Genomic DNA, 20,102 nt, shown 5'->3' with positions numbered 1-20,102 from the left:
CCAACATTGCTTTGAAATAAGTAAGAAGAGAATCGACTTCAGAGTTTTAAGTGAAACTTGGATATTACCTTCCCAAGATAATAGAGTCAATAATGATATGGAAGAGGAGGAGCTAGGCAGCTTGGTGGCCCAATAGATAGCAGGACCTCAGTTCACATTTGACCGTGAGTCCCTGGGCAAGTCGTTTGACCCTATTTGCCTCAGTTTCCTCATCTGTAAAATGATCTGGAGAAAGAAAGACAAACTATGCCAGTATTTTTGCCAAGAAGACCCTAATTTGAGTCATAGAGAGTAAGCTATGATTGAAATGACTCAACAACAAGAGGAACTAGTCTTCAAGATTTCATGTTCTCTGAAATTTATTGTAAAAAAAAAAGATGGGAGGGGGTAAGAGGGAACAAACGAAAAGAGGTGGGAAGTAAGGAAGAGGGGAGAGAGGAAGGAAGGATGGAAAATGGAGAAAAAGAAGGAAAGATGGAGGGAGGAAGGAAAGAAGGAAGGAATAGGAGAAGAGAAAAGAAAGGAGGGAGGGAGAGAGAAAAGAAGGATGGAAGACAGGGGAGAAGAAAGGAAGAATAGAGAGAAAGGAAGGATGGAAATGGAGAAAAAGAAGGAGGGATGGCGGGAGTGAGGGAAAAGGGAAGGATTACGAGAGGAGAAAAGAAAGGAGGGAAGGAGAGAGAAAAGAAGGGTGGAAGACAGGGGAGAAGGAGAAAGGGAGAGAGAGAGGGAGAGAGGAAGGAAGGACCGATGAAATGGGAGAAAGAAGAAGGGAGAGAGGGAGAAAGTAAGGATGGAGAGAGGGTGGGAGAGAGGAAGGAAAGACGGAAAGAGAGGGGAGAAGGAAGGAGGGACGGAGCGCACCTGGAGGAGCTCACACTTTTCAGGTTCCTAACAGCCTTTCCAAAGGAGCTGCCACTATATCTGAGCGCCTCCAACCCACCCAGGATCCTAAAGGGATCGGAATTTCCTAACAGTGCACGGCCACCACTCGCAATGTGAGCAAACACGAAAAGCGAGAGGTGCTTGGATTCACTTCGCTGCATTTTTGGCGTTTCTAATTCCGGGCAGAAGAGATTGGCTGGGATTGCTTCAGGAGTGTGGATGAGGGAAAAGCACGGGGCCAGGTCAAAGACTAGGGGAAATCCTCGTCCAGGTTCGGGCTCTTGAATAAATGGTTCCTCCAGAACTGATCCTGGTGAGAAACCCGGTCCACCCCCATCCCCAGTGAGCGGCCCTCTCGCAACTGGGTCCCTTTTCCAAGCCGAAGCCGGGGTGGATCTCCAGGCTCCTTCCAGTTTGAGTAGCCTCCTGCGCTCCCCCCCCAGCGCGTGGGGAGGAAAGCGATGTCCACGGGTCACCCAGGAAGAGAACGTGCCTTTTCCGTGGCTCTGGCCTTCAGTGAACTCCTAAGGTGCCGCAGGGGGGATCCCCCGAGCCTCCCCCTGAATCTGTCAGCTCTGGAGCCGTGCGCTCGCCTCGCCTTCCCCAGAGGCTCTGCCCGGCTGCGTCCCCTGGTGCAGGTGAGGGCGTCGGGCTGCTCAGAGGATGCCGGGGGCGGCCGGCCCCGAGGCGCGGTCCTCAAAGAGCCGTGGCGGAGTTCTTACTGTCTAATCAGTATTTCCTGTTTTGTTTTCTTGAGACCTTCACACGGCCGGCACACATTCCTCTCCCCTGTGGACTGCAGATGAGCCAAGTTTGCAACTTGAGAGCAAAGTTGCTTTTGATTTATGGGGGGGGGGGGTGAAAGGGAGTACAAGGGGATATGAGAGTGAGGGCAGGAAAAAGGTCTTTTTTATTCAAAGCACAAAATATCGCTGATTTTTTCTTTCTTTCTTTTTTTTTTTTTTTAATAGGATCATCTTCCTAGAGCTGAAAAGAACCTTGGAATCCCTCAAAACAAACTGCTGCATTTTCCAGATTGAAAAAAACAAAAACAAAAACCGAAAACAGAAAACAAAAAACTGAAGACGAGAGGTGTTAAATTGGAACAAATCCTTGAAGCTATTATCTGCGGCCGAAACTTGAACAACCACCACCCAAAAAACCTGCCAGACTTTAGGTCCACTAAACCACTGTCTCCCGAATACGAAAGAGAAGGCGACCTTTCCACGTGCTTAACAAATGACTTAACGAATAAATGGATAGACGACAAATGGATAAATTGAAGAATAAGTAAAATCAAGCCATAGAAACGGCCAAGAATGTTTTTACGCACGCTCAACGATCTGGGTCTTTGAGATTTTCAAAGTCGGACAGAATCCAGCGGATCGCTTGGATCCACCAAGTGACAAGGGGATCCACCGCAGTGGTCCAGAATTTGGCTTGGACCTCGGGTGCACTAAGGCCCCAGTCTCTGCCCTCAGTGGGCTTTCATTCCCAGGCAGACAACAACGCGGACAAGCGTGTGGAAGAGGCGGGTGCCTTGCCCAGATTTGCAGGGCTTTAAATAAAATAAGCACCAGGTAGCTTCTCCACCCCGCAGGGGTTATTTCAGTGACAGAGATCGCCTGCGTCCCGCTAATCTCATTATTTGATTAATGAGGAGTTCTCTAACGGACCTGTTCTTAAAGGTGATTTAAGGAGCTGAAGTGAGCACTTCGAGGGGGAAAGGAGTTTTAGTTTCCCCCTCTTTTTCGCAGTGACTCTGCTGTCCTCCACTAGGGAGGCCACGGATTTAGGCTCCGCGATAAAGGCAGGGAACGCTTGGGCCCACGCGTATTCAGGACTTGCCGCCGAATTCCGAGTCAGTTTTCTGCAGAGCGCAGAGCTTTTAAGAGAGGCCGGGAGAGCCGGGGGAGGCGACACCGCTTCGCCCCGGGAAAGCCTTGGCCTCCGCAGGTACCCGCACCGAGCAAGGGATGCCCCGGGGTGGGGAGGACAGGACCAGGCCCTCGGGGAGTTCGCAGGGAGAGCGCAAATGACCGGGGACCGAGGGGCTAATTCGGCTGCTCTCCCGAGGTAGCTCAGGGCCACACCCTGGAGGACCCAACCGACTAAAAGCATTAAAGCTCAGGGCCCAGCCTGCTTGTGCAAGGCGGGAGGGGGAAGTGGGAGCTCGGGACCCTCGGGGAAGGGGCCGCTGAGCGTGCCAGACTTTAAAAGGTCCCCGTTTGACCCCGGCCGGCCCGAGATCTGCAGCAGCTCCTGAGAGGCCGGTGCCCAGGGAGGGCAAACCTTGGTTTCCCAACCTGGCTCGGAAACGCTTTTAAAGAGGACTGATTTCCTAAGGAAAACTGCTTTCTAATTACTGCTCCAATAATCCGTAGTCCCGACCAGATTTTGGGCTGATTCATTCTGAACCGTTTCTCTTCCTCTTCGCCCCTGGTCCGCTCCTGTCTGACATTGTGCCCTTTCACTGGTCATGGTTCCATTGCATTTAGCCCGCCTTTACGTCCAGCCCCTTCCTAGAGCAGCACCCCCGCCCCCGCCACTCTCCACCCTAGGAGCCAGAAGAATCATCAAATTCATCTTTTCCTGCTTTCCTGTAGTTTTTCTGGATCCCTCACTTTCCTGCTCTCTCTTTCCTTTATGTTCTTTTTTGTTCTTTCGCTTTAGTTTTTCTGACTTTCCTTTTTCACTCTTTTTCTTCCACTGTTTCTCCTTCCTTTCTTCTTTTCCTTCTTCATTTCTTCCTTCCTTCCCTCCTTCCTGCTTTCCCGGTGGGGAGGGAGGGAGGAAAGGAGGAAGAAAAAAAAAATTGGCATGCTTTAATTGAAGCAAACAACCAACTGATTTGGGCACGAAGCAAGATCCTGGGACGAACAACTGGGCTTGTGGGACTCAGCTGCAGCTGAGCTAAACTGGGAATGAGTGCTAGGGATTTAGGGGTTCCTGGGACTTTCGCGTCGGAGGCACTTATTTCTGCTTCCTAGAATGGCCAAGGCCTTCAGCAGCAGTGTGGGATTGGGGAGGCTGCTCCTCGTAGACTTTCTTTTCAGTGAAGCTCGGATGCTGAGGGGACTCAGCATCTAGGGTCTACAAGAATTTCCCCCTTCTTTGCCTTCCCTCCCCAACGTGCTACAGGGAAAAAAAAAAAAATTTAGGGGGGGGAGATAAATTTGCTGCAGGAAATTGGGCTAGTCATGTATTTTAAAGAAATAAACAAATCAATCCAGACATGATGGGCTGGACAAATCAATCCAGGTCGAGCTTTTATTTCCCTGCAAATGGGATTCTCGTCTCCGGGCCTAGCTCCAGGCCTTCTTCCCCAGCAGCCCCACTCAGCTTCTCCATCTATTGACCCAGAAGAATCTTAACTAATCCCCAGCCGACCCCAGCTCAGCCAAGCTCCCGAGGCGGAGGAAGTCTGTGGGGATTTCAGTCCATGGGGCGTCCACCACGAGTCTCCTCCGCGGCACTAGTTTAGGCTTCGTTCCCCATCTTAGCCCCCAGCTTCTCCCCTGACCTCCCCCTCCCAGGCCTCCAAAAAGTGAGGACCTTCCCTCCCAGGCCTCCAAAAAGTGAGGACCTTCCCTCCCAGGCCAGCCCTTTAGGAATAGGAGCAGCAGCGTGGAATGATCGAGTTCTTGTCCGGTTTCCAAAGGGCCTAAGTGCGCTCTCCCGTTCCCCCAGCAAAGGAAAAGTGGGGGACTCAAGAAAAGCATCCTCGGGCCCCATGGCCGGGAGTCTCTGGTAGACCCATGAGTTTCTTTAAAATAAGATAAAAGAACTTTGAAAGTACTAGAGAAGTACGGGGGCTGTAGGGTGCCAAGCGAGGCAGCATTTGGGGATAAAGCTCTGGTCCGGGAATCTCCAGTCCTGGTTATCCAGTCCGGCCTGCGCTGGTCCACCACGTCCCCCCCCCTCCCCCACCGCGCCCCAATTATCCCCAACTCCCGCATTCGCAGCCCCCCCCCCCACCACTTGATTGGCTTTTATTCTTTTGCATAAATGCTTAGAATCTGCCGGTCCCTTGATTCTCAAGCGTGCCTGAGTGGGAGTGTGGGAGCACGTGTGGGAAAGGGAGATCACCCTCAACTGGGTGGGGGGGGACAACTTTCGGAGGAGTTTTAAAGGGGAGACCACGTGTTCTTCCGAAGACTCCAACTTCTCTCTTTGTGAAGCGGAGATTTAAAGGAACACGCCACCTGCTTGGGGAGGGGGGAAGGGGAGAGGTTGGAGGGGATTAGGTTTGAGTGTGGCCTTCCAGTGTCAGCCTCCTGCCAGCAAAAGACAGTGGCCGCCCCGGGCTCCGCACACCCCTGGGCCTTCCTCTCTGGGAACCTTGGAACTAGAGCTGCTGCTGCTGCGCTTGTGGGCTCCCAGGGACCGAGGGTTCGCCCGGTAAAACGATCGGAGCGCTTTCTGAAGGGCTAAAGGCGTGCCCATGGCCGAGATGCCCGAGCTGGGAATGCCCAGGCGCTCCGCCCTTCGTGGTGCCATCCGTATCGCTCCGAGGATGCTCGGGCCCCCGCCAGTCCGCTAAGGGCCCGGGTCATAGACTGGCCACTGGGGAGCCTCAGCTCTTCTGAAATGGCTCGGCCCTGTCCCGCAGCCTCCGGCCACCCCTCAAAAAGTATGCGCTGGTCCGAGGGCGCCCCAAACTGTCCCCCCGGAACTCAGGGAGATGTGTCTGCTGAGCGGGGTCAGTGCTTCTTAGGCCAGAGGCCCAGGACGTCGGGCCCCGGCAGCGGGGACCGCGCGGATGTGGGACGCGGGCAAAGGCGAGCCCGGGCGGCTAATCGGCCCGAAGCTTGCGGGGATCGGAGGAGGAGGGGGGATGAAGAGGAGAAGGAGGAGTGGAGGGGCGGCGGGGTGGAGGGGGAGGCGGGGCAAGGGGCCGGGCCGGCGTCCGGAGCAGGCCGAATCGCGTTTGAATGGCTCTGGAAGAAGAATGGCTCAGCCGGGTAGGAGAGCTGGGGGCGGGGAAGGGAGCGCGGCGAAGGGAATGGGGAGGGGAGTGCGGGGGGGCGGGGGGGGGGCGCAGAAAGCGGAAACTTGCCTCCCCAACTCCGTAAAGTCCCTCCTCCCCGCGTCTGGCCAATGACGCGGCAGCTGCCCCGGCCTTGGGCCCGCCGGAGCTATAAGAGCCTCTCCGGCTGCGACCTTCCCCCAACTCGCAGACACTTCCCGGGGTTCCGAGGGAAGCATCACGCCGAGCGGCCCGACAAGAAGGGGGCGGCCGTGGCGATCGCGAGTCTTTGCTTCCTTTGGGGACCTCGCTGCGGTGCACACCTCCCCCTCCCTCCCTCTCCCCTCCCCCGCATCCCTTTCCTCCCTCCCTCCCGGCGCTCCGGGGCCACCACCTCCGGCTCTTCGCGGGGCGCACGGCCACAGCCCGCAGCAGCGGCCGCCGGGAGCGGAGCCCCGACAGGCGGCCGGACCGAACTCTAGGGGCCGCCGGGGGCCACGAAGCTGGCGGGTTAAAGCGCCCCTCTGGCCTCTCCCCCCTCCCCTCCCCCCAGCCTTCCCTGCCCTTCGCCCCCCGGGCTCGCGAGTCCCGCGTCGTGGCCCGAGAGATGATGCAGGACGTGTCCAGCTCGCCAGTCTCCCCTGCAGACGACAGCCTGAGCAACAGCGAGGAGGAGCCCGACCGGCAGCAGCCTAGTGTGGGCGGCAAGCGCGGGGGGCGCAAGCGGAGGTCCAGCCGGAGGAGCGGCGGCGGCGGCGCGGGCGGCGGCGCCGGAGCGGGCGGCGGCGGCGCGGCCGGCGGCGCGGCCGGCGGGATAGGAGCGGCCGACGACCCGGGCAGCCCGGCCCAAGGCAAGCGGGGCAAGAAGTCGGCCGGCGCGGGCGGCGGGGCCGGCGGCGGCGGGGGCAGCAGCAGCGGCGGCGGCAGCCCGCAGTCGTACGAGGAGCTGCAGACCCAGCGGGTCATGGCCAACGTGCGCGAGCGGCAGCGCACCCAGTCGCTCAACGAGGCGTTCGCGGCGCTGCGCAAAATCATCCCCACGCTGCCCTCGGACAAGCTGAGCAAGATCCAGACGCTCAAGCTGGCCGCCAGGTACATCGACTTCCTCTACCAGGTCCTGCAGAGCGACGAGCTCGACTCGAAGATGGCCAGCTGCAGCTACGTGGCCCACGAGCGCCTCAGCTACGCCTTCTCCGTGTGGCGCATGGAGGGCGCCTGGTCCATGTCGGCGTCCCACTAGCGGCGGCGGCCGCCACTCGGCTCAGGCAGGCCGTGAGACCCAGGTAAGGGCCACCCGGAGGCCTCACTCCCCAGCAGCCAGCCCCGTGGGCCGCTCAGGGAAACGCCTTCGCCCTTCAGCTCTGGGACTCCCCTCAACCCGCGGCTTCCCCTCCTCTTCCCCCTCCTTTCCCCGGGGTACAACTGAGGCTGGGGGGGGGGGGAGTAGCTGGTGTGCACGCGTGTGTGTGTGTGCGTGTGTGTGTGTGTGTGTGACAGAAACAGACACGCAGGGGAATTCACGCAGTCATTCGGAAAGCACCAAGCCCGGGGCCATCCAAACACCTTCACAGAGAGACAGATTTAAAAGAGAAATCCAGACAGAGGCAAGATGCGGGATCGAATAATCTTCAAGTCCCGATCTGCGCCCCGATTGAGTCGGGGAGATGGCCTGCCTAGACCGCATCTACGCAGCCGTCTCCCCTAAAAACCCTGTTTCCAGCCGGGACAAATCCCCAGCCAGGCTAACTCCAGGGCTTTAGACGCAGGACTTGGTTTCTCTCTTTCAACAAGAGTTCCCGACTTCCAACCCTCCTTCCCAACACACACACACACACACACACACACACACACACACTCGCACTCACTCTCACTCTTCCCCTTTCCTTCCACCCACCCACTTCCTCTAGTCTTAATCCTTCCAGGTTGTTAAAAACTCTTGTTTTTCCACGATTGTGGGTTAAAGGGCAGAGTTCAATAAGGGAACAAACAAACCAAAACAAAACCCTGCTCTAAAGAACAAAAATCAAAATAGGAATTTGACATATAATAAATATAACCCAGGTTTTTCCCACCTCTGGATTTTTACAGATGGCATTGCTTCCAGAGAAGGAGAAAATGGACAGTCTAGAGACTCTGGAGCTGGATAATTACAAATAGTGATAATAATAATGACAGAACGCCAAGGATTTTCTTGAAAATTGCAAGAACTATTCTCAAATCCAAAGCATCCAGGCATGGGGAGCAATTAAGAGACCAGGGGCTTTGGAAACGGGCCTCCCAGCTGGGCAGCGGGCAAGCCATCCTCACACCTCTACATTCTGATAGAAGTCTGAACAGTTGTTGTCGATGTTATTTGACGAAGAATGTTATTTTTTTTAAATTTTTATTTCTTCCCATGCATGCGTTCTCAAGAGGTTGTGCCTGCCAGCCACAGAAAGGAAAGGTACTCATTGTGAATGGTCTCCATTTTAAAATGGTAACAAGCAGAGGAAATTCAAAAAGAAAACCTTTAGAGATTTAAGGGGGGCAAAAAACTCATAAGCCAAATCAAAACAAAACCCTGGGCTCAAACTGTTTTACACACACCTGCCCAGATGCTTCTCTTCTTTCTTTAAAAATTCTTCCTCTGAGAAAACAAACAAAACAAAACTAAAAAAAAGTCAAACGACATTCTATTTATTTATTGATGACCCATGTTAAAATGCAAATAGATCTGGTGTCTAAGTGCATTCATATTTTTTATGATTGTTTTGTAAATATCATTGTATATTATTTTTCTGCAATAAATGAATATGATTGAAGTTTTAAGAACCTTTAAGTTTGGACCATATTTTTTTTTTTAATTCACTCTTAAGCTGGAACTAGATTGTTCCTTTAACTGTAAAAACATCCGAGAAAAGGGGGTCCCGTTGATAGAAACAAACCAGAGAAAAAGACAAATAAAGGATGTTTCAATAGACCTAGCTCATGTTATTTCTAAGAACAGCTTCATTTTATTCTGCTGAGATGTTCCTTGGATTTGGGAAAAGGAATATTGATTCTCTAAGGTAAGAGAGTGGTATGAGAATGGCCACGTTGAAACTGGAATACAATTACTTTTGAGGGAAAAGAACGGAATTGGAATTTAGGTGAAAGAATTATGCTGTCTTTTCCATCCCATATGTATGTTTATTTTAAGAAAAATAAAAAGTAGAAAGGAGTGAGTGTATGGGAAGACTCAAAAATATAGAGCATTTGAATATAGATAATCAAATTTTGATGTATAATGAGAAATTGAAAATAATCATTTTTATCTAGATGATAACATTCTCAATTAGCTCACTAGAAAATTCAAAAGTAATGCTGCTTTTACATTAAAATGTTCATTGGCTATTGGGCTGGGGCCTATCTCAAATGCACCTTCATCTGTGTATATATTCAGAGCAAAATAGTGAGGAGGAAATCTGATGTAATAATAATGTAAGCAATGATTAAAAGAATTGTGGTTGGTCATTTCTAAATCAAATTACCCTTTTTAGGCACTTTCTGAATTTTACTTCCAAAGTTTCTGTATCTTTTTTCCACCCCCAAATTAATCTCAAAGCAAAGTCCTTGGGCAATTCATTTAGTTTTTATTCCATATGAGTGGATGGGGGTGTGGGTGGTGTGGGGGACAGAAGGCGGGAAAGAACTTTTAAGATATAGGCTTGGTTGGCTATTAATGCATCAGAAAAACGAGTTGTTTATACTCTTTAGTTCCTAACTGAGAGACTTGTATTGAATTTTATTACCCAGAAAAGTGATTAGAGTCACAGGCTATCTCTGGCTTCTGCTGTATAGATGCAGGCCATGTCTCAGGCGGTCAGTATGTTTATTCAAAACAGATCGGGTTTTCGGGGCTCAAGTTAGGGGGGTGACTTGAGGGCTTGATTGTTTTGGTTTCCAGATCTTATAATTACCATCCACAATTCACCTAACGGTTTGGTGAATTTCTCACCCAAAATCTTTTTAGATACAGGCTTACAACAGGAAACACACCAGATTTGTTGGCATTCTAGTAGGGGGCAGAGTTTGAAAATCTGACTTAAATTTTGGTGGCCCGGCCACAAACATCAGAAAGAAGGGAAAAGAATAGGAAGTAAATCTACCAACTAGGTAGATCTACCAGCTACGGAGAGAGGAGTGAAGCTTGAGATGGATGTTTTCTAATTTCTCTTCTGTTCTCTATAAAACAATTGCCTTGATCTATTCAATTAATAATTGGTATTTCCAGTGTCTTTTTGTATAGGTCTGAAAGGTTCATTTTGATCTATTTCATATCTCTGTATATAAATAGGGATAGATGCACATGTATATTTTTAAAAATACTTAGATTTATCTTTATTTTAGTATCATAGTTTTTGTTATTTTTTCTCATTTTCCCATATCTCTTAAAATAGGAAGAATTTGAAAAAAAAGACACCAAATTTGTGTTTAAAAACACAGAGCTACTTATAAAACAGTAAGAAAACACAAAGGAGCCCCCAACTTTAACTTTAAAGGAAAGGAGGGTTATTGAAAGACAGTGAAAAGGTTTTTTTTCCTAATTTTAAAGCTGAAAGAGAGAGCTCAGAGACGCTCTAGTTAAACCTTCTTTTTTCTTACAAGATGAGGAAAAGACCCATGCATGGAAAAGTGGAGCTCAGAGACCCTCTAGTTGAACCTTCTTTTTTTTCTCACAGGATGAGGAAAAAGACCCATGCATGATGAAGTGGAGTTCAGAGACCCTTTAGTTGAACCCTCTTTTTTCTCACAAGATGAGGAAAGGACCATGCATGGTGAAGTGGAGCCCAGAGACTCTCTAGTTGAACCCTCTTTTATTCTCACAAGACGAAGTGAAGTGAAGATGATGGTGAAGTGACTTATCTAGGGCCACATAGCTAGTCAGTGGCAGAGTATCCATAGCACCAATCCAGGCCCTCTGACTGTCCATTCAGTGCTCTTTACTCAACATGCCAGTAGTGGGAAATGATTGTGGAAAATATTACATGTTAAATGCAATTTCCTGCTTGCTGAATATTTTTCTATCACCTAACATTTTTTTTTCATGCAATAAATCACCAGCCTATTTTAAAATAATAGGACTTAGGCACTTGTTATTAATAATATCATAATCAATTTTTTAAAAATCAAGATGAGTCATTTTTTAGAACGCAAACCGAACCTTCATTTCTTGCCTGGATTCGGGGTTTTTGCAGTTCAGCCACAATCCATTAAGATAGTCAGAATCATTGAGGAAAACGTATGCAATTTTCCTCTGGGAGTGGTAGACACTTTTGAAGTAAATGTTACCTCTGTCGCTGCCATAATGATTTCTGATCTCATTGTTAAGGACAATGGCCATATAATTGCGTATTCTCAAGAGGAAAAAAAAGGAGAAAATTTGATTTTTTATAGATGTTATTTTCCTTTTATTTGTTTAAAGCCAGAGGTACCTTTAGTACCGTAAAGATTGACGACAATTCCTGAATAGTCGTAAGTCCACAGCTGGAAAAAGACAAGATTGAAACGACAATCAATCAATTAATTATTGTGTTTCTCCCTTAGCATGCTATTTATCTTTGGCTGCTTTGTTTCTTCCTTCATTCGGAAATATTATTCTGTTTCTTTCAGTTTCCAGTTCGAATTGATCATGTAGATTTCAAAGGACACTTGGCCTTTAGAGGGAAGAAAATAAAATAAATAAATAAGGAAAATTTTGCACATTCCATGGTTTGGCAAACTCAGAACTAGCTATTTTCTCTAGTCCAGTATCAAATTCTTCTCAGGCATATGATTTCACTTGAAGTCCTGCCCAGGAATCTTTCAAAGTGAGCGTTTGTCCCGCTCTCATGATGTCAGGCGGTTTTCCCTGAATCTGTAATTTTAAGGAAAACAAATAAACCCGCGGGGAACAAACTTTAGGGAAACCCAAACAAAATTCAGGGAAGATTGAGGGTTCACCTGCGGGGGTGGGGGGGGGGAACGTGTGAAGGGGGCCGAGAAGGGACACAGGGCGAAGGAGCGACTCGTTTGAGGGGCGAGAGGCTTACGGAATGCTGTGGGGGTGGGGGTGAGGAGCGGTAGCCATCTTTCAGTAACTTCCTGGAGGGCCCCAGAACCCCGGAATAGAGCAGGCGGTCACAGTGGTCCTCCGGGAAGCGGCAAGAAGACACTGACCTTTAAAACGGGGTTTACGGGCCATAGTCCGCAATCCGAGAACGATTTGCATAGCGAAAGGGAAAGGAGAAAGAACTTTGTGTATCTCTCACCAGGTTTTGGGCTCAGATACACCAAAGCTTTCTTCTCCCTGCCTGCATTGTGCGATCTCACAGGCCAAGGAAAGGGGTACGTGGGTAGATTTCTCAAAGACTCCGAGTTTGTCTGCGGTTTCTTAAAATCTCCTATTGCTTTGTAATCAGAAACTTTACCGTTTGAAACCTCAGCGCCTCACCCCTGCCCCTTTGGAATCTCACATAGGAAAAGAAAGAGAGAAGGAAGGAAGGATGGAAGGAAGGAAGGAAGGAAGGAAGGAAGGAAGGAAGGAAGGAAGGAAGGAAGGAAGGAAGGAAGGAAGGAAGGAAGGAAGGAAGGAAGGAAGGAAGGAAGGAAGGAAGGAAGGAAGGAAGGAAGGGAAAGGAAAGGAAAGGAAAGGAAGGGAGGGAGAGGAAGGAATGAGAAAAGGAGGGAGGAAAGAAGAAAGAGAACGAAAGAAAGAAAAGAAAAATTTTTAATTTTGCAAGGTCTCCGGCGACTGTAGCCCCCTTAATGTTCTTGGCAAATCAAAGCACGCGTCCTTTGAAGAAGGTGTGTAATTGGAGTTTAAGGCATGTATGGAATTCCCAGATGTCTATAAAATAGGAAGGAGCATGTGGCAGGTCACTTGAAGGTGGAGGAGGTTAAATTCACTTGCACAAAAGTCTCCCCCTTTTTATGAAAAAGGGTCCCCCCAAAATTTATAAGGACCGGGCGATAAGCCTTTGGAAGAGATCCCAGTGATTTTATAAAGTCCGGATAATAAATATCTGATTCCATGAGCCAAAGTCAAAATACAGTGTGGCAACAGCACCGGGCCCCCGGAAAGTAGGCAGGTTGAACGTGGGGCAGCTCGGATCTAAAAATGCTTCGGAGTCAATTTACCTCGGGAATTTCTTTGAGACTTTTCTTTCATTTCCAGGGATGGGCCGGAGTATTTCGGAGGTCAACTTAGTCTGAAATGGGGAAACAACATCAGAAAGGAAAGAAAAAGGGAAAATGAGAGAGAGAGAGAGAGAGAGAGAGAGAGAGAGAGAGAGAGAGAGAAAGAGAGAGAGAGAGAGAGAGAGAGAGAGAGAGAGAGAGAGAGAGAGAGAGAGAGAGAGAGAGAGAGAGAGAGAGAAGGGAAGTGGGAAAAAGAAGGGAAGGGAAGAGAGGAGACATGAGGAAACAGGAGAAAACCTCTCTCTCTCTCTCTCTCTCTCTCTCTCTCTCTCTCTCTCTCTCTCTCTCTCTCTCTCTCTCTCTCTCTCTCTCTCTCTCTCTCTCTCTCTCTCTCTCTCTCTCTCTCTCTCGTCTCCCCACTCCTTTTTCCCTCTCTTCCTCTCTCCTTTTCTCTCTCCAGATTTCTGCCTCCCTCTTTGCCTCTTTCTGTCCTCTCCTACAAGGTAATAACGTTCAGCGACTTCGGGATGTGATTAGTAGGGTAAGGGGGGAGGAGGGAGGGGACATTTCACGCTTTTTAAACCGAAGTCAGCCTCTGTGGGCTGCTCCCTCTCCGGATATTTTGTCCGGAGTCCAACTACCCGGCCCGGGCTAATCTTAGCTCAGATACTGCCCTGTTTGGCCTTCCATAGGCAGGTCGGAGTTTGAAGGTTTCGAGGGCGGAGGAGGAGGAGGAGGAGGAGGAGGAGGAGGAGGGGGAGGGAGGCCCTGGCACTGCGGAGCTCCCGGGAAAGGGCGAGGGGGAGAGCAGGCCGGGCAGGGCAGGGGGCGGCCAGGGGACGGGGACGGGAGGGAGAGGGGCGGCCAGGAACCAAACTCCTGCAGTGCCAGAGAGCCCCAGAAAGGAGGCCTGCTGCGTGTAGACGGAGCGCGCACATATATACTTGTGTGTGTGTGTGTGTGAGTGTGTGTGTGAGTGTGTGTGTGTGAGTGTGTGTGTGTGAGTGTGTGTGTGTAGCCCGGGCGGGGGGTGGGGTGGGGAGAAAGCCTCCGAGGTGAAGGAGCCTGACATTTGAACGGTGAAGCAGGTAGGTTTATTTTGACCAGATGTTGGAGCTTTTCTGCAAATGTCACGTGAAGGGAACAGATGTACAGCCCGCACCCCCGCCACGCCTGCCCGCCGAGGCAAGGAGCGGGCTCGCGGCGGGCAGGGCGCCCACAGTCCCCACCGGCCTCCGCTTGCCCCCCGCTTTTCCGCTCCGATGTTTGTTGTCCGCGAGGCCGGGCCAAGGCGCGGGCGGCGGCGGCGGCGAGGTGGAGAGGCCCCGCGCCCTCGCCGGGCTCCCCCAGGGCCTCCCTTCGGCTTCGGGGGCGCTCAGGGGCAGGGCACTTGCCCTTGACTCCCTCCCCCTCCCCCTCCTCTTCTCCTTCCCCTCCTCGCGGCACGCTCGGGGAAGTTTGTTTGATCGCGGGAAACCGATCGGCTCCGGGCGGCCAAAGCTGAGACTAATCAATTGCCGTTTGGAAGCTGGGAGTGGGGGTGGGGAGTGGAGGAGCCTGGAATGTCGGGCCTTAATCGGCCTCCCACGGCAGGCAGGGGCAGCAGGGCGAATCGGCGCGGGGGTCCGGGCCCTCCAGGCCCGCCGAGCCCGCTCGGCTCCGCTCCTGAACCTCGGAGCGAGGGAGCCTGCGGACCCGCGGGGCCGGATGGGCGCCTGCTGCTCAGCCGAGGAGGCGGGGGTCACAATCCGGACTTGGTCTGGGTTCCGGAACCCCCGTATCCTTCGGATAATTCAAGTGCTTTATACGTTGGACGGTTTGGAAGGATGCGGACGAGTCTATTTCCCTTCGTTTAAGGGAGGTGTCCGCTCCGCAAATGGCTCTGATGCGAGGGAAGAGAGTGCAGGAAATCTTCCAGAGCCAATTTCTGTCCACAACCCACTTCTCTCTTCTTTCTTTCTTTCTTTCTATCTATCTATCTATCTATCTATCTATCTATCTATCTATCTATCTATCTATCTATCTATCTTTCTTTCTTTCTGTCTGTCTGTCTATCTATCTATCTATCTTTCTATCTTTCTTTCTATCATCTATCTTTCTTTCTATCATCTATCTATCTATCTATCATCTATCTATCCATCCAAACACAATATATATCTGCATTATTTGTGTATCAATATCCATCTCTGCAGACGTATAAACACAGACATGCAACTGACGGGCATGTAAGTATCTAGGGGTCTATGTGTATGGGGATGAATATACCTATAAACATTGATTAACAATCACTCCTTAAACCCCTTTGAGAGGACGCAGGGACATAAGGCAAAAACGACCAACAAAAACCAGAACAAAACAAGAAAAAGAAGGCGAATCTGCCCCCTCTCCTTGGTTAGTTTACACACTATTGGGGGAGGCAAGCATATAAGGGCATGCAGAACAAATATAAAGGAAATGCAGAAAGAATAAATATAAATCTAAAGAAAATAACTAAATATGCAAAATGCGATAATATGAAGAGATAAAGTCACTTTACAAACCCAGAATTGCTACAAACGTGTAATATGTTTCTATAATACTGATCGATGACATTTATGGATAGAGCTCCAAAGAGGTAGCTGGTTTTATTTAATATCTACATTTCTAGATGTACCCATTTATTGAGATATATCCATATGGAAGGGTTTTGATCTATATTTCTGGAGATAACATCACCGACAGGTCTGTTTTATTCTTTGCTTACTTTTATAGATATTTTTATGGATAGTTTTAAAACGTTTTTAAAAGGATAAATTCTAAAGTATCTCCATAATAAAATCATTTGCTGATGCCAGGACTTGATATAAGAATATGATTTTACTTACAACTCTGTATTAAGAGATATTTTATCTTAAACTACTTCTGTGTAGTATATTTCTGTCCTTACCCTGCCCAATCATGGGCAGATAATTGACAGAATACACACACACACACACACACACACACACACACACACACACTTTTAGCTATATAGATATATACATCATGAAACACATAACATCAAAAAATCTGACCAGTGAATGCATTGTCTTTACTTTTTTACTATATTTCATAAGTATAGATTTTCATGAAACCTAGATTTGATTTGGTTGGGTTTGGGCCCAGACCTAGGATTTTGACAGCCTAGGGAGCTTTCTATAGTCAGAAAACTGCTACTAATGCACATCAGTAACTGTTCTGCAGCTTCTCATTTTTTTACATAATCCCAGAGGGAGTATAGGGGATAAATGACTTATCCAGGGTCGCATAGCCAGGATGTGTTCTAAACTCTCTGTGATGAAATGCTGCTTCTGATAACATACAGGCCATACTCTTCAGAACATCAATTCAACTTTATCATCAATGATCATTTGATTTTACAGTCCTAGTAGTCACAATAGAAATGTATTTAAGTGAGCACATTAGTTTTGAGGTTGACAGTGTTAAACAGAACTCAGAACAAATAGTGCCAGTTAAGACTTAACCCTCTTCATAAGGTGAGAGGCTCCCCTGAGAATCCAGACCCAGATATATTGCCTAATTTAGATTGAGATCTGATTATCTTGTGCAGAACTCTTTGTAGATTCCTGTTCGTCACATTTGAACTGCCTTAGAGGGTTTCCTAGCTTTTTCATTATCTCCCTATTAAGAAATTGACATATCCACCTTGCCCCATAGGCAAAATCTGGTCCAGGGTTCTGTTCATCGCACTCCTCTAAAAGAGAAAAAGAAAGAAAACAAACAAAAAGCAACAAAAACAAAACCTCCAGAATCAAACTTTTGGTAATTGCTACTAAGGCTTAGAGTGAGCAATGAGGAAAGAGGGAAGCTCAAAGGAGAGCATGCATTGAAAACAATTTGTAAACCTGTAATCATCTTATGAATGTCAATACTATTAATGCTGCTACTACTGATTTTATTATGATTATTCAAACACTAGATAATCATTTTAGAAATGAACTTCTTTAATAACTTCCCCCCCCAGGAGAAAAAATGTTTTGTTTGTGTGGTTTTTGTTTTTGCTTTCTTGTTGTTTTAATGTAACAGATTTATCTAGTTTGTAAGCATCTCTAGCCTATCCCAAATCCAAGTCTGATCAGCACTTCCAGATTCACTTAAAATGTGCGTATTCCTGAAATTTCATAGTGGAAGATTTTTTTTTTTTTTTGCCATATGGAAAGGAAAATAATTTTTTTATTTCACTATTCTGAAATCTTTTTCCCTCTCTTTCTTCTCCTCCTCCTCCTCTTCCTCCTCTTCCTCCTTCTCTCTGTTTATGCCTATCTCTGTCTGTTTCTCTGTCTGTCTGTGTCTGTGTCTCTGTCTTTTTCTCCCTCCCTCCCTCTCTCCCCATACCCCCAAACCCCTGCATCTGATTTTGGAAAAACACACCAAAAAGTACCAGGGCATCACAGGATCCTCCCTTTTCCTTCTCTGACTTGCACCCACGTTTGCCCTTTCCTAATCAAAGTTAAATTTGATGGCAACTCTCCTGGAAAGCTAAATCTCACTCCTCATCCACACCTCAAAAATCAAGAGGATCCATCGGGGACAAAGACACCGGCCCCAGAGGCACTTTGGTGAAGGGAAAGAGGAGGAAAGAGGGGCAGCGGAAGGGAATCCAGTTTCAAATTCTATTTTTAAGTTTTGTCAGAGAAATAATAGCAAAAAGAAACGTGAAAGAGTAATTGTTGAGTTACAGAAACAGAAAGAGACAAGCTGAGAGACAAACACACAGACACACAGAGCAGAGACAGAGACAGAAGCAGAGACAAACACACACAGACACACAGAGCAGAGACAGAGAGAGACAGAAAGAGACAGAAGCAGAGAGACAAACACAGACACACAGAGCGGAGACAGAGACAGAAGCAGAGACAAACACACACAGACACACAGAGCAGAGACACAGAGAGACAGAAAGAGACAGAAGCAGAGAGACAAACACAGACACACAGAGCGGAGACAGAGACAAGCAGAGACAAATACACACAGAGACACAGAGCAGAGACACAGAAAGAGAGACAGAAGCAGAGACAAACACATACAGACACACAGAGCAGAGACAGAGAGACAGAAGCAGAAGCACTTAGTGAGAGAGACACAGAAAGAGAGGAGATACAAAAAGAGAAAGAGAAACAGACACGCAGGAGAGGAAGAAAGATAAATGCGGAGAAATACAGAGGGACGATCACCTAGCGGGAATGTTAATATCCATTGGGGAACCCTTGGAGTTTGGGGAGGTTCTGTAAAGGGACATCGCTCCCCCTTTCCTGCCCTTGCTTCCCCTCCCGCCTTCCCAATTAGGTGGGCCTTTGCTAATGAGCCGGGACCTAAGGTAACGAACTAGCTGGCCCTCTGTCTTTCTCCAGGGACTCCTGGGGAGCCTTTGAGGAGAGCTCCCGCCGCAGGCTCTCCCTGGGGAGGATCGCCGCCTCACTCCTTCGGGAGCCCTGGCCCTCCACTTCAGAGCCCCCGGTTTGGCCACGGGCCTGGAGTAGCGGGTCGGACTCAAACTTTTGGAGGCCCAAGGCCAGCCGGGCCATCGGTGGCCACTCCCAGCCCCCGCCCCAGCGGACTATTTCTAGCCCATTGGTTTACCTCAAACAACCTGTGACTGAAGCCCAGAACACGCCGAGAAGCGGGGCACCGGGCGGGGGGGAGGGGGAGTGCTGAAGGGCCTCTGGGGAGGGGGCTGCTCCTCTCTAGAGTGGGGTGGGAGGGAGTGCTGGAGGGCCGCTGGGGAGGGGGCTGCTCCTCTCTAAGTGGGGTGGGAGGGAGTGCTGGAGGGCCGCTGGGGAGGGGGCTGCTCCTCTCTAAGTGGGGTGGGAGGGAGTGCTGGAGGGCCACTGGGGAGGGGGCTGCTCCTCCTCTCTAAGCGGGGTGGGAGGGAGTGCTGAGGGACCGCTGGGGAGGGGGCTGCTCCTCCTCTCTAGAGTGGGGTGGGAGGGAGTGCTGAAGGACCGCTGGGGAGGGGGCTGCTCCTCCTCTCTAAGTGGGGTGGGAGGGAGTGCTGGAGGGCCGCTGGGGAGGGGGCTGCTCCTCTCTAAGTGGGGTGGGAGGGAGTGCTGGAGGACCACTGGGGAGGGGGCTGCTCCTCCTCTCTAAGTGGGGTGGGAGGGAGTGCTGGAGGACCACTGGGGAGGGGGCTGCTCCTCCTCTCTAAGTGGGGTGGGAGGGAGTGCTGGAGGGCCGCTGGGGAGGGGGCTGCTCTTCCTCTCTAGAGTGGGGTGGGAGGGAGTGCTGGAAGGCCGCTGGGGAGGGGGCTGCTCCTCTCTTAGTGGGGTGGGAGGGAGTGCTGGAGGACCACTGGGGAGGGGGCTGCTCCTCCTCTCTAGAGTGGGGTGGGAGGGAGTGCTGGAGGGCCGCTGGGGAGGGGGCTGCTCCTCCTCTCTAGAGTGGGGTGGGAGGGAGTGCTGAGGGACCGCTGGGGAGGGGGCTGCTCCTCAGTGGGGTGGGAGGGAGTGCTGAGGGACCGCTGGGGAGGGGGCTGCTCCTCCTCTCTAAGTGGGGTGGGAGGGAGTGCTGAGGGACCCCCTGGGGGGGGCTGCAGGCTGCGGGCGGTCAGACAAAGCGCGCCTGACAGGAGCGCTCGGTCCAGCTCGCCAGAATTGGCTCCTGATCAAAGCGCTTTGTAAATCAGCCCGGTAGGGGACGGGGAGAGGCCGAGGGAGCTGCTGAGCTGGGACCCAGAGCCGGGGTGAGCCCGGGCCGGCAGCAGCGGTGCCATCCCCGGACTCCCTCCCTCTGTCTCCCGGCCGAGTGTCCCCGTCCCTGGCTAGTTGTCCCTTTCCCGGTCTCCTTTCTCCCCCATCCTTTCTGCCTCTCAGCCGGAGCCTCTGGCGCTGGGCGCCTTCCGCTTTCTCTGCCCATTGCCGTGGCCCTGTCCGCCCGGCGACCTGCCTCCGCTTCCTCAGTGTCCTCTCCCTTCCCTCCAGTCCTCCTTCCCCCTCAGAGCCAGCTCAAGCGGCCCAACCAGCCCGCCCGCCCGGGGGAGCCGGGTCTCTGCCCCCGGCTTGGTCCAAAGGCAGCTTGCTTTGAACCAGCGGGAGCTGCTTAAAGACCCAGAGGAAGCAGAAGCTGAGCCCCGGGG

General features: G+C 50.5%; 1 protein-coding gene across 1 annotated transcript; it reads left to right on the top strand.

Annotated features, from left to right (window-relative positions):
* Positions 1-6,449: 6,449 nt before the first annotated feature.
* Positions 6,450-8,665, top strand: TWIST1 (twist family bHLH transcription factor 1). Its single transcript, XM_074267149.1, has 2 exons — positions 6,450-7,137; positions 7,943-8,665. The coding sequence occupies exon 1, from the start codon at positions 6,462-6,464 to the stop codon at positions 7,092-7,094; it is 633 nt and encodes a 210-aa protein (XP_074123250.1). The 5' UTR covers positions 6,450-6,461; the 3' UTR covers positions 7,095-7,137; positions 7,943-8,665.
* Positions 8,666-20,102: the final 11,437 nt, after the last annotated feature.

The sequence above is a fragment of the Sminthopsis crassicaudata genome, chromosome 5 (assembly GCF_048593235.1).
Source record: "Sminthopsis crassicaudata isolate SCR6 chromosome 5, ASM4859323v1, whole genome shotgun sequence".
Taxonomy (NCBI): Eukaryota; Metazoa; Chordata; class Mammalia; order Dasyuromorphia; family Dasyuridae; genus Sminthopsis; species Sminthopsis crassicaudata.
Note: the sequence above shows the minus strand (reverse complement) of the source record. Positions and strands in the feature narration are given on the sequence as shown.

Bases quoted from the DNA above. Each gene is read 5' to 3' on its own strand.
- TWIST1 (XM_074267149.1), top strand. From the start codon at position 6,462: ATGATGCAGGACGTGTCCAGCTCGCCAGTCTCCCCTGCAGACGACAGC.